Source organism: Mastacembelus armatus, chromosome 23 (assembly GCF_900324485.2).
Source record: "Mastacembelus armatus chromosome 23, fMasArm1.2, whole genome shotgun sequence".
NCBI classification, from domain to species: Eukaryota; Metazoa; Chordata; class Actinopteri; order Synbranchiformes; family Mastacembelidae; genus Mastacembelus; species Mastacembelus armatus.
Window position 1 is genome coordinate 10559434 of NC_046655.1, and position 12354 is coordinate 10571787.

General features: G+C 40.5%; 1 protein-coding gene across 3 annotated transcripts in view; it reads right to left on the bottom strand.

Moving 5' to 3' along the window:
* tmtc2a (transmembrane O-mannosyltransferase targeting cadherins 2a) overlaps nucleotides 1-12180 on the bottom strand; it is a 44022-nt gene extending 31842 nt beyond the window's left edge. The window contains exons 1-2 of one of the 3 annotated variants that reach the window (XM_026327426.1): nucleotides 12075-12180; nucleotides 11803-11911 (exon numbers count right to left, since the gene is read on the bottom strand). In XM_026327426.1, the coding sequence (XP_026183211.1) occupies nucleotides 11803-11885 (83 nt within the window). In that variant the 5' untranslated portion in view covers nucleotides 11886-11911; nucleotides 12075-12180. Of the gene's footprint in view, nucleotides 1-11802; nucleotides 11912-12065 lie in introns of all 3 variants that reach the window. The other 2 variants (XM_026327428.1, XM_026327427.1) reach the window with 2 other exon arrangements.
* Between the last annotated feature and the right edge of the window lie 174 nt (nucleotides 12181-12354).

Here is a 12354-nt window from a genome sequence, read left to right on the forward strand (position 1 = left end):
GCTAGACTGACAATGTTTTTCCAGGTTTAAACATCTGAAGCACAAATTTCAAAACAAAATATACATTCATCATGTTCATAGTGCTGAAGTAAACTTACTGTGCAAGGATAATATCTAACACTAATAAGGAAAAATATTTATTTCTTTAACTTTTCCTTTAATAATGACCCCATCAATATTTTTGGCTGGTCAGCTAAAACCTAGTCTGGGATATTTCCTACAAAGCCATTTTTAATATGCTATATTTCTGGTGGTTAAGAAATTATGAACCCAATCACTTAGAATGTGACTGCTTCATCTATTTTTCAGCACATTGATTGCTGAGTCTTTATCTCCACCTAACTGATTGATTGATCACTTCCCATTAGCTGGTCGAACAAAAAAGAGGTGATGTGACAACAATGCCACCACTGCCACCTCAGCCAAAAAGGACACCAGGCTGACCGCAGCGTTCCCTGAGTGATGGTGTCAATAAAAGTCTGTGATGAATCCCCAGCCTCACCAGGGGCAAGGCTACGGGAAATCAATGGCTAATAAAACTAATGCCCTACTTTCCTCTAGGGCATAAGTATAGCAGACGCAGTGAAGAAAAAGACTGGGTTGGGATTTCAGGGGGTCAAATTTTGCACCATAGAAAAAACTGCGGAATTAAATGAGATTTTATAAGATGGACATGAAAACTTACTGTACAACCACAGATTCACATCTCCAGGAACAGCCCAAAGACCACCAGGAAAAAGATTCTTATATCCTATGTTCTTTCTCCCTTATACATTAAGATAGAAACCCAATAATGTGACATTTATAGATATTTTAAAACATCTCACCTAATAAACTCACCATATGTCTACAGTACGCTACTGTGCTCACTTGAATTCAGAGTGAGAAACACACTGAAAAGAGCCAATGTTCAGGATAAATGGATGCTTAGAGTTTTATAGGGTTTCTAAAATCCTCCATGTGGATTTTCCTAAAATCCAGCTCTTATCAGTGAAAGAGAGGCCAACTTTAACACCATCCAGCCAACCCAGCAGTGGGATCCAGCCAAAAAACCACCTCCAGCCTGGTAACAGAAAACAAATGAGCAGCCAATCAGCCTGTCCAAATTCTACATCTAGTATGGTCTTGGCAGTTAATTACAGTGTCTGACTGTGGACGAGTAATTAGGGTGGCCCCTCCAAGTCGCATGCACTCACAGTGATAAATCTGACGCTTGATTAAAAAGGGACTGACTGCTCTCTGTCTTAGCCAAACAATAGATAAATCACAGCAATGTACAGGCTGGGGATATGGTTTAAAATGCCAGACAGATGTTGCTGTGTCTCATTTCTGCTGTAGACACAACAATTTATTGCTTTTACAAGAATTTGTGCAGCATTGTGCAGTTTTACTATGTCCTTAAATTGGATTCAAAATTTGAATTACCATATTAATATAGGAGAAACCTAAATATTCAATCTTTAATTATATGTTTCCATTCAAAAATAGACACAGGCACTGATTTTGTACACAGCTGTAGTTTTCGATTAGACTTTGTGGGTTTTGTTCAACAATTCTATGTTAGAGCTCTAGTAACATTACTATTTTACTATCCAGCCTGTGATAATGTCTATTTTTAGAGCCAGGTACAACTCCTTTTTCCCTTGGCTCAATTCATTTTACCTTCTGCTTCTACAGTCATTTCCACTGGCCTAGAATTGCTTCAGGTGTTGGCACGGTGACCTACAAAGTCATGCTCCAGCTGTCTAGATTCATCATTAATGAAGCCCCAGTTTCACACCTTTCAAGACTGGGTACAAATAGAGTGTCTGGCATTGAGGTTCTAATGTTCTCAATTCACTTTTCACCTCCATCCAGCTGAACACATACATGTTGAAATGTAAACTCACATATGCAAAACACCAACTGTGGACACATCAACAATGGCCTTTAATTTATTCTCCAGAGTGCTGCAGGTCTACTGTATCTACTGGTAACACCAGTTTTTCAGACCTGTCAGTGTGCAGCTGGGTCTTCTGTCTTTTGCCAAGGACAAAGTTTCCCTTTCTCAAGTCTGAAGCAAAAATCAGACCCTTCAAACGACTGGAACGTGAAGCGGTGAACTGTGGTGCGCCCCTAACACCTGTGCTGCTATAAACTAGCACACGGAAATAAAAAGTAAGGAGAACTTTTGCTGAAGGGTAATCAAATGCGGATATGAGTAGTCCATATTTTATGGTACAGGTCTGTTCCATGGAGACACAACTTCTGCACAACTTCCACAGTTAATTTCGTGAAACCGGATTACTTTTGATCTGCGGTAGAGATTATAATGAAGACAACTTTAATTGCTGATGAAAAATCATGGAGCCGGTGGAGGATCTGAGTGTTGCAGTGCTGCCAAGGGAGCAGCTGGAGAAACAAAGAAGCATTCTGTTTCTGCTCAAAAGCCTTCTGTCTCTGATTAGAAAACAATCACTTTAATACACCAGAAGAGATGGTTTGTAATCCAACCACAAATTTAAAAATGCAGCTATATTGGGAATGCACTGTAGATTTGTGCCTTTGTAATGTAAATAAAGGAAGGCTACAAGATGTACAGAAAAACACAACATCCTGCAGCGACACTGGAACAACAAGATTTCTTTCTGCTCTGACAGCTTTCAGGGGTCAGATTCACAGGCAGAATTTATAATGGCCAAGTGTCCTGCACTAACACACCATAAAGCACTGCCTCCAATCTGGAATAGGCCCTCCTTTCTTCTGCCGTGACCACTTGTCACATTCCAGCATTAGCCAGAGAGAAACGGCAGCTATAGAGGGGTACCACAGGGGCCAGCCCAAACCAAATCTGTCTTCTTTTCAAGGATGTGTACTAATTATCTAAGATCTTTTCAAATTCTGGTCTGTGATCTGTTGAACACGGCTGGTACAATGAAACCATTTGCCTGAACTCAACTTTTCCATTAGAGCCAATGAAGTCATCCCAAAAGTGGAAACCCCATCCATTTGACCCTAACTTAAGACAAAGCAGTCGTGGTTTAAAGATACTTTAACTGAAGCCACATTTTCATTCAACTCTGAAACACTTCAGAAATACAAATTGTATCAATGGTCCAAATAATTAGTCTATGAATTATTAGACAACAGAATTCAAGGAGAAGGGTAAAATACATTAAATGTGCTTCCTTACAGGAGGTTTACCATAATCCAAGTTTGTCAGACTATCAGCATGGGTTCCAAAATATATAGCCCTGTTTAAAATTCAGCAGGAAACTCAATTTTGAAACTGTAAAAAGCATCATATAACATCATAAAAGTACCATATTCTCTTTTCAGATGGACAGATGGACAAGCAGACATGATGTCATGCTACCACGTCACATTATTTGTTGGAGGACTGGGTACAGAGGGCATTAACGTTAAAGTCTGACATCCAGTTAACCTAGCATAGCATAAAGAAGAAGAAAAAAAAACATTTTTGTATAAACAAATGAGATATAAGGTTAATTAGTGAGCTTCAGTTTCTCTCAGGCAAATTCTTTTACTTTCAGAAAGAGCTATTGGCCTTTAGCTGTTTCCCCATTTCCCCCAGGGTTAGAGTTTCACATTTACCATGAAGATGGAAATGGTTTTCATCTAAGTCTCTGCAGGAAAGCAAATAAGCATATTTACCAAAATGTCAATCTTTACGTACACCTTCAAAACAGAAGCTGTTAAATATTGAGCTGTCTATGAGAACATCTCTCCAGGAAATAAAAGACACCCTGCTCCATATCTGTGGTACACATGGTACGTTTCTCCACAGTAACACGTCTTGTTGACAGAGCAGAGATAATCTACAACAGGACAACGCCTTTGGATGCTTCCTTAGCTCAAATTCAAATGAAAACGAAAGACTGATTGCCTTGGATAATGAATTTCTTTTATGCTGGGGGCATCAAATCAAAGTATTGACATAGCTCAAGCTCCCTGCTGCGTGTTTCTTCACAGAATGAAAGTGAAAATGCATCACAGAGCTCAAACAAACTGTCCGTGTTCTTATCAGAACTAAACATGCATAATTCAGCGAGCTTCAGTAGTCCACCAGATTAAAAGATATCATAATAAATTGAAAGGGTGAACTGTGAAGGAGACAGTGTTTGGTGTGATTCACCCAAAAATGCATTAAAAATGAATTACAGTGTTGTCATAGCTCATCATGAAAGCACACTAGCCATCGACCCATGAATATCAAGATGACGGTGAGAAACAAATTACACTCAGTAAGAATGATGAAAGATAAATAAGGTTGGTTGGTTTATCTCAGCCTGGCTGAAGAGGAAAAACAGCCATTTTCGAATGCAGATTTCTCCCATTTATCAAGGCTGCCTTCCAGTGTGGGTTGCTTGCAATCGGAACTGCCATGTTTACTTAAACAGTGATTCAGCTTATCTCCAGCGAACCCCAGGTACCAGCAAAACCAGCCACTGATCCCATCATGGGACTAGTTGAGGAGAAATAGGGAGTTCGAGGAGACTGCATGTAGAATACTGAGCAGGGAAATGCATCAAAATGGGAAAACTGGCTGAAACATTTCCAGACTCTGTCTAGAAAATGAAGGACGATAGTTAAGTTAAGGATGATGTGATTTATGGTTATAAGCACAGAATAACGACCTTCCGACTACCCAAACCTCAATGAATTTCGACTAGGCAGGAAATGATGTATTGCAAAACCAAAAACTATGGCTATGTAGCAAAATAGGAAATTAAAATCCACTATCAAACTCAAGACAGATTATTACCAAGCCAGACAAATTCCCACACCATTCTTATCCAAATACACCCAGCAAGTACTCCTATTTCATGCTATCTATAATAATCACCATCCTCGCCCTTCAAATACAACTTTTGTCATCACTCCTTTAAATAGCCTTCCATTGTGTCACAATGTGCAAACCTCTAAACAACACAGCTGTACTGAGACTTCCACACTTCCTCTATCTGTCTTATCTAGTGTGGTTCTCTGCTTTTTAGGCGCTTATCAAGAGGAAACAGGAAGAGGAGAAAGGCTATCTCCATCTGCAGAGTAAATCAAATGGAAGGGAATGAAATATGAACATGCTATATGAATACTAAACATTTACAAATCCATTTCTGTGTGAACAGAATACTGACAGATGACAACACATTTATGTTATGTACAGAGATTTAAGACATATACAAATAAAGATGTAGTAAAACGGAGATAAACTAGTGCAGACCAATGTAAAATCCTTTATTACACTTTCATTATGACCTCCAGCAGGTTCTGTTTCAGCAAATTCCTGGCACAAAGACAATGAAGGCAAAAAATAATAATAAAAATACTAACTGTAACACAATGAGCAGCAAAGCTTTCAGTAGAATCATTTCACTCCTCCTCTCAATACTAAACACCATAACTGTACCCTCTGAGGAAGGTAGCGGAGCTGCCATCTGATCTCTCCTGAACCTTAAATCCTTCAAGCTCTCACACCAACTCTCACTTCTCATATCTCAGGTTTTTGCAAGATGAGAGGCACAAATGGCCTTATTATCAGATGGACCGGGAGTTTCACTGCAGCTTGCATGGCCCCAACAATTTTTACCTCATTATAAGTATATTTCAAACTAAACCATTTGTGGCAACATGTATTTCTAATGTTTTTTAAGAAGCAGTTTCTTCCAAACCATAAAATGCCCAAGGCTTGCAGGAAAATATGTGTCAGAGTTGATTAGCTTAGCTCAGATCCTTTACACCATCAACTACCAACAGCTTCAGCATCACCACAGTGAGGCTGTCAATGCACAAAAACAACACAAACATCTCAGCATGCATACACAGATTCTTTTAGAGTCAGTGGTAAGTGGCAGATTAAAGTCAGAATTTACTTCAGCTTGGTCTTCACAGCCAGAGCGTGAAATAGGAGCGCTTTGTCTGCAGCAAAGAAAAAAACATGTTTGGTTTTCTGTTCTGACAGCTGTTCTGGACATCAGACAAAAAAACTCCTCAGTCAAACAAAGATGATGATCAATGGCTATTGATTACAAAAGGCAGAAAGAGTAACTGCTTGGGGTATGTGCGATCCCCAACTTGGGTTTGGTTTTGTATTACACCCCAACTGCTGTAAGCTGTTTTCGAAGTCCACCTTATATTTTAAAAGAGGGAAAGTGGATGCCCGCTTATAAGTGTAATCCAACGCCACAAGAAGGGGCTTCGCTTACAAAGTGAGTTTAGTGCACTGTGATAGAAATTCAACCCCATTCTGTTGAAGAGTTATGAAGAGCCGGAGTTAGTGAACACAAAATGCAGCTGGTCAGATAAGAAAATATGTTTTCAGCTCTTTGAGGATTTCATCATCCTAAATCTAGCCTTGGTGTTACATGACAAACACTGTGATACACAGCTTTAGCATGTGTCTCTTACAGGGCGCTAGTAAACATGTAAGCCCAGTTGTCAGTGGATACCAGTGTTTTGGGATCCACATATGGTGTGTACATAGGGAGGGTCGTGGAACTGAGGTTTGGCGGCCATGTCTTGGCAGACTGGTAGGTAGACTGTGGCCTGCAAAGCAAAGGTGCCAGCCAAGGGTTAGTAGCAGCCTTAACCAGCCTCATGCATCACTGGGCCCCAATGCAATAAAGCATGACAACCTAAAAATAAACAAACCCATCTCTTCTCCACATCTGTGTGATGGAGCCAGAGACAAGGGTGGTATGAAGACATCATCTGTAGGATAAAACTAACGTGTCTCACGATGGTCTGAACCCAGTTATCTTTCATATTAGTGGGAGGCAATACATTTGTTAACCATGTGACAAACATGCAAGCTGCTAACAGGGAACTGAGGAAATCTGTCGATCATTTGATTAAACTTTGCCTCGAACATTAAAAACTGTTGTCCTATGTCCTTTTAAAACATTGTTTTTGGTACATTCTGCCTTTCATACACTAAGCTGACAATGACAGAGTGCAGTGTATAAACCTACCAATTTGACAACAATGGTTCTATTCTGGACATTTATTTTTTTGTATTTCAAATCAAAATAATAGGCCTGACCCTGCAGTTGTAGCAGACCTCAACTCTTCAGCATGTTCTAATGTGAGAAGTTAAGGTTGGCAGACCTTAAGGACTTTACATAAAGGAGATTTTCTAACAATACCTTTCATAATATCTTTCTGATAATAAAAACATACTTGTGCATGCCTCAGTAGCCCTTCATTATTAACAGCAAGTGGTTCTGTTTGCCAGAAGGCTGTTTTTCCTGCCCCTGTAAGGACTGTAAAAGCTAGAGCACATACCGGTGCAAAAAGATGGACTTAAGTAAATCTGCTGATAATCAAGATGAGACTCTTTATTGTTCTTTCAATGATAGTCCACACCCTCACTACCAAATCTGAGGAGGCTATGGACTACAAAAACAAGACATCAATAGCAAATATCTTTTTATGGCCAATGAGTAAAGACATATGTTTGTGCTTAAATACACTAAGAAAGAGCATTAGAAACCCCAGAAAAGCTTTTTCACCACCAAACCACACTTAATAAGGTTTGCCTTTTCCTCCTTGAAAACACATAATCCTTTATGTACGCAAATTTGGTTAAAAGCCTCCTGCCTCCAAACCATCCCAAATTGCTATTCTTAAACACTTTTCTCATCAGTTATCCTTACCACATTGTTCACTTTAAATTTCTACATGTCTGTAGGCAATGGTAGTCATTTCTAAAATACTTACAGTGAAAATTCCTTCTGACAAGACACAAGCTGTTTTTCGCTCAACCACATTACTGCGCATCCATCTCAAAAGACATTTTGCTCACTTGTTTCATTAGCCTACTTCTTCCCTCAATATTTATCTGCTTCAAGCACACAGTGTAACTTAAACAGCCTCAAAACAACTACTGTAGGCCGCATGTTTTAGGTAATTATTCCACTAGAGGCTCAGGGATTCATTGTACAATGACTAGAGTGGGTGGAAATCTGTATCAGCAAGCCTTGGGAACACTAACCCATAACAGATAACAGTTATGAGCTGTTATCAGAGATGACTCAAAGATGACATGGGCCTTGAATAGAACATATGTATCAAATATTATTAAAAAAATGTATGTTATAATCCCACTGTGGCTAAATTTCATTCAATACATTCTGTCCAGCACTGACATCCTCAGGTTAGGTGGTATACATGCACAGGAGCACAATGCTCCTTATTAACAAAATAAAACCCCTTGGATTTCAGTTCATCACATTTTGTTATTGTTCTTTTGTGGATTACACAGACATATTTTCATCTTTACAACTGTCCCAGGGGGGTAAAAAAAATGTGTGCACCATTAACATACTGTATATAATAGCAATTCATTAGCACATCAACTCAAAGCACTACAGAATGATGAAAGGACACTTCTTAAAAGACAATCCCATATTGATGCATTTACTGGTTAACCTCAGAAACCAAGCTAGAGAAGTAACAGATGTGATATTCTGTCTTCATTGTGCTCCTTCTCTCCAGTCACCACTCTGTGTCACCTCTGTGTTATTTGTCTGGCGTATTTAATTGTTTAAACCCTCGTTTGTAATTAACATTTTCACTTTTAACAGTGGGGATGATTCAGATTTTACAGTGTTTATAAAGGGAATGTGCCAGTCATCCAAACCTCACCAAACGCCACCAAGCTGGCCCCACACCCGGGGGTTAAATTGTTTTGCTCTTCTGAAACAAAGAGGGACGATGTTTTCATTTCAATCCCCAGAGGGACCATGATGCATTTCTGAGTTGCACAGAGGTACTGTGACGTGAGTGGGGTCACAGATGTTTCGCGATACATGGTTCTGAATGCCAAAAGCCACTTAGAATGCATTTCATTTTGCAATTTCAGCTTTTTTATCTCATGTCCTTGCTTCAGTTTTGGTGTCTGCTGAATAGTGCCCTAGTCTTTCTAGTAAAGACATCTGTTACTGGGTCGATTTGTCAGGATATGTCATTTAAAAACCTAATGTCACTATAATGCCAGCATCGTGCAGAGCCTCATTTGTTAACGTGTCAAGAGCCTTGATGATTGATATTCAAAGGAGAGTTCAGAGGTCACGGTAAATATGTTTTCCAATCAATGACCAGAGCACCAGAGCAATCAATCGAAGAGCCTGCACAAACATTAACACATCAGCACTGTAAGTTTTTTAATAAAAAGGTCTGCCATTAGAGTTGGCTAAACCCAAGACAAGCCTGCTTGTAAACCAACAGATCACATCTTGATCTTTTCCCCCCCAAATCAAAAATGGCCTAACTCAGACCCTCTCGCGGCTCCTGTAAAACGCAGTCATTTCACATGCAGCGGCTTTTCATTGGGATCAGTGTGCTTGGCCAGGCCTTGAGCAGTGCCAAGGAAAAACACTTGACATGATTGAAAAAGCAGAGACCAGCCTGAACATCCCCACAAGTTGGGGTGCATGGAAAGAGAGAGGATTATATAATTACTTCTACAAATGTAAAAAGAACTAACTTGTTTACAACAGTGTTCATTGTATTTAGTCTTAGGTTTGAGATCATAAGGCCACGTTAATTCAGGTCGACTACTCTGGACTCTGGACATTTAGTCTTGTCTTGATCAAAGAAAACATTTTAGTCTTAGTCAAAACCAAGAATGAACATTTCTGTCAAACTTCAGCAAACTATTTTCAGATTTGATCAAACTGATTTTAGGCCAAAACAAAATTTAAATGAAAATAAGTAACATAAGATTGTATGATTAAGAATGTAGTATTGCAGAGAGGGTATCTGGTCTGATGTATTGCAAATGTTACGTTAAAGTCGCCTCCGTTTCTCTGTGGTGATTTGGACGAACATAAAGAATCCCAAAAACATCCTTTTTTTTCATTAATGAATTAGTTTGGAACATTTATTCATTGTTTTTTCTCACCTGAGTCATAGGAAAACAATATAGGATATTACCTCTACAGCCAAGACAAGCTCTTTCAGTTCAATCCCCCTCTTCCCTTTACCTTCCACCCATAACTCTTTTCTAATCCCCGAGGGAAGAGGCCGGGAGCACACGACTCCTGACCCGAGGAGAGGATGCCATTTGATGCAGGAGCAGGGGAAGGTCAGATCTGTGATTGGTATTCAACCTCTTCCATCTGAGAGCCCTGAACCAAAGCACCACTGCGTGTCCCCCCAGAGTGCAAATTACCACAGTGACATTGATTGATACTCAGCGTTGGCCGATACTGAACTTTCGCTGAGGGGATGGAGTGCGAACGAAGGCTGGAGCGGGCAGGGCAGCGCCGCGGGTAATCTGTCAGCCTGGGGCTTTCTGACAGCCTCGTAGTGTCACGGTCACATGTACAGACGAGGCTGATGGATGAATAACCCCTTGGTGCTTTGCCGGGATAGTTGGCGAGGTGTGATGTAACTGGAGATGGCATACGGAGCTCATTTCTACCGCAACTCTAGATGTTTCACCACTATGTCTCCTCTCCCATTTCCACACACGCTATACATCTTACACACAACACAGAGAGGTCACTGATGGTGCTGAAAACTAAAGTAAGAGGGGGGATTTTTTGACCTTTAAGAGGTGTCTGGAGATGGTTACCAGGCTGAGCTGTTCACTGTCAGCTTGTTGTTTTAATACAAAGTGAAATCTACCACATGCCTTGCATATCAGAAGTTTTCACCTTGTGATTTAATACTTCATACTTCAATGCAGAGGAATCTGAAAATAAAGTGTCATCATGTTGTATTCAGGATATTTGTCCAAAGCGGTTTACTCATTAGTGTATAGGCCTCAGTATGAGCTGTGTGTTTTGTTTCACTTGAAGGCTGCTCAGAGGCCCAGGCAGAATGGAACATTCTATGAGAAGAAAACATGAATGTACAAGAAATCACACAAAACAAATTTCATTTTATGTAAGAAAAGCAGCTGTTATGGTAACTGATGAATCATTTAAGCATTTTGATGCAATAATGTGAATATGCTGTTTTTACAGTTTCACCTGTGTAATAATTTGACTATTATCAGTTTCACATCATTGTAAACTAAAATAGCTGTGATCAGCAGGTCGTTGATATAAATATTACTCTAGTAAATATGACTAAATTACTTTAAAATAGTTATGAATATTGGACTTAATATAAAACTGATCACGTCCTCATTTATTTTTCACCATAAAATAAACCATCCGAGGTTTTGGGTACCCCTCGGTAGCATGATGTGTTTGTGTGTTGACATGTTTCTTTCAGCTGCTTGCAGAATTAAAGTCTGGTTTAAATTAGCCTGGTTCCCCTGGGTGCAGGGCATTGTTATAACAGACAGAAGTGCTCCATCAACACAAAGAGCATCTGAGGCATTTCAGCCACACTGCAGGAGACTGAGGCTGCTCAAAGTTCAGTGTGTTGAACTTCTACTCTTTATCTGTTAGTTCCTGTGGAAAAGGACCATGTGTTGGGTGTGAATGTTCTTTAACCAATAGGGATATATGCATTATATTAGGGAAAATGAATGAAATTAAGTGCAATAAAACCAAATGACCTCAATGGGCTATATAAGTTATTAGACTCCTACAGGCGTATTTTGGTAAAATGTCTACATTTTGACGTGCAGGTTTCAGCGCACTCCCATTCCCTCTCCCTGTCTTTGTGCCTCTGACTGCAGCTTACAAACAAGCAGTGATTTATTGCTGGTTACGGACAAAAGCACATGCAAACAAGCGGACAGGCGCAACGACCCGTCCCCCTACGCTTCCGTAGTGGAGGTAACAAGGGGAGATGACAAGTGGAGAAGCGGGTGGCAGCGGCGCTTCTGTGGGCGAAACCTACCTGTCATCGTAGCAGAAATCTGAGTCCAGCGTGTTCAGATAGAGACCCACAGCCACGGCGGTGCACACCAGCTCCGTGATCATCTCTTAAAGCCAAAGTGGGAGAGGAACTGGAATAGAAAAAAACTGGAATCAGGTCTCTCATCCAAGTCTCTGTGTTGCTGTGCTCTCAATTCAGCCGCTCGGCAGCACAGCTCTCCAGACAACGCAGGGCATTTTCCGTGACATGCAAAGTGTGTGAAAGTTTGCCATATTCCCTCTAACCCATTGTACCGAGACACGGGTCAGGGGTGTTGGGATGTGAAGCTACCGCCGGGTCTGACTCGGAGGTGGGAGCATTTCTGAGCTGCGGTGCCTTCAGTGTGCGCATCTCTCTGCTTTGGCACTGGAGAGAGCAGAGCTGGGAGACGCATGTGGTTTTCAGGGAGCCTGCGCATGCGCACTGGGCTCTGCACTGGAAGAAAAAGGTGGCGTTAGACTTGAGAAGCTAATAAGGATTTTACGCTTAATGGCGAACCAGAGTGAGACTCCATCGCAGACAGAAATCAGAGAA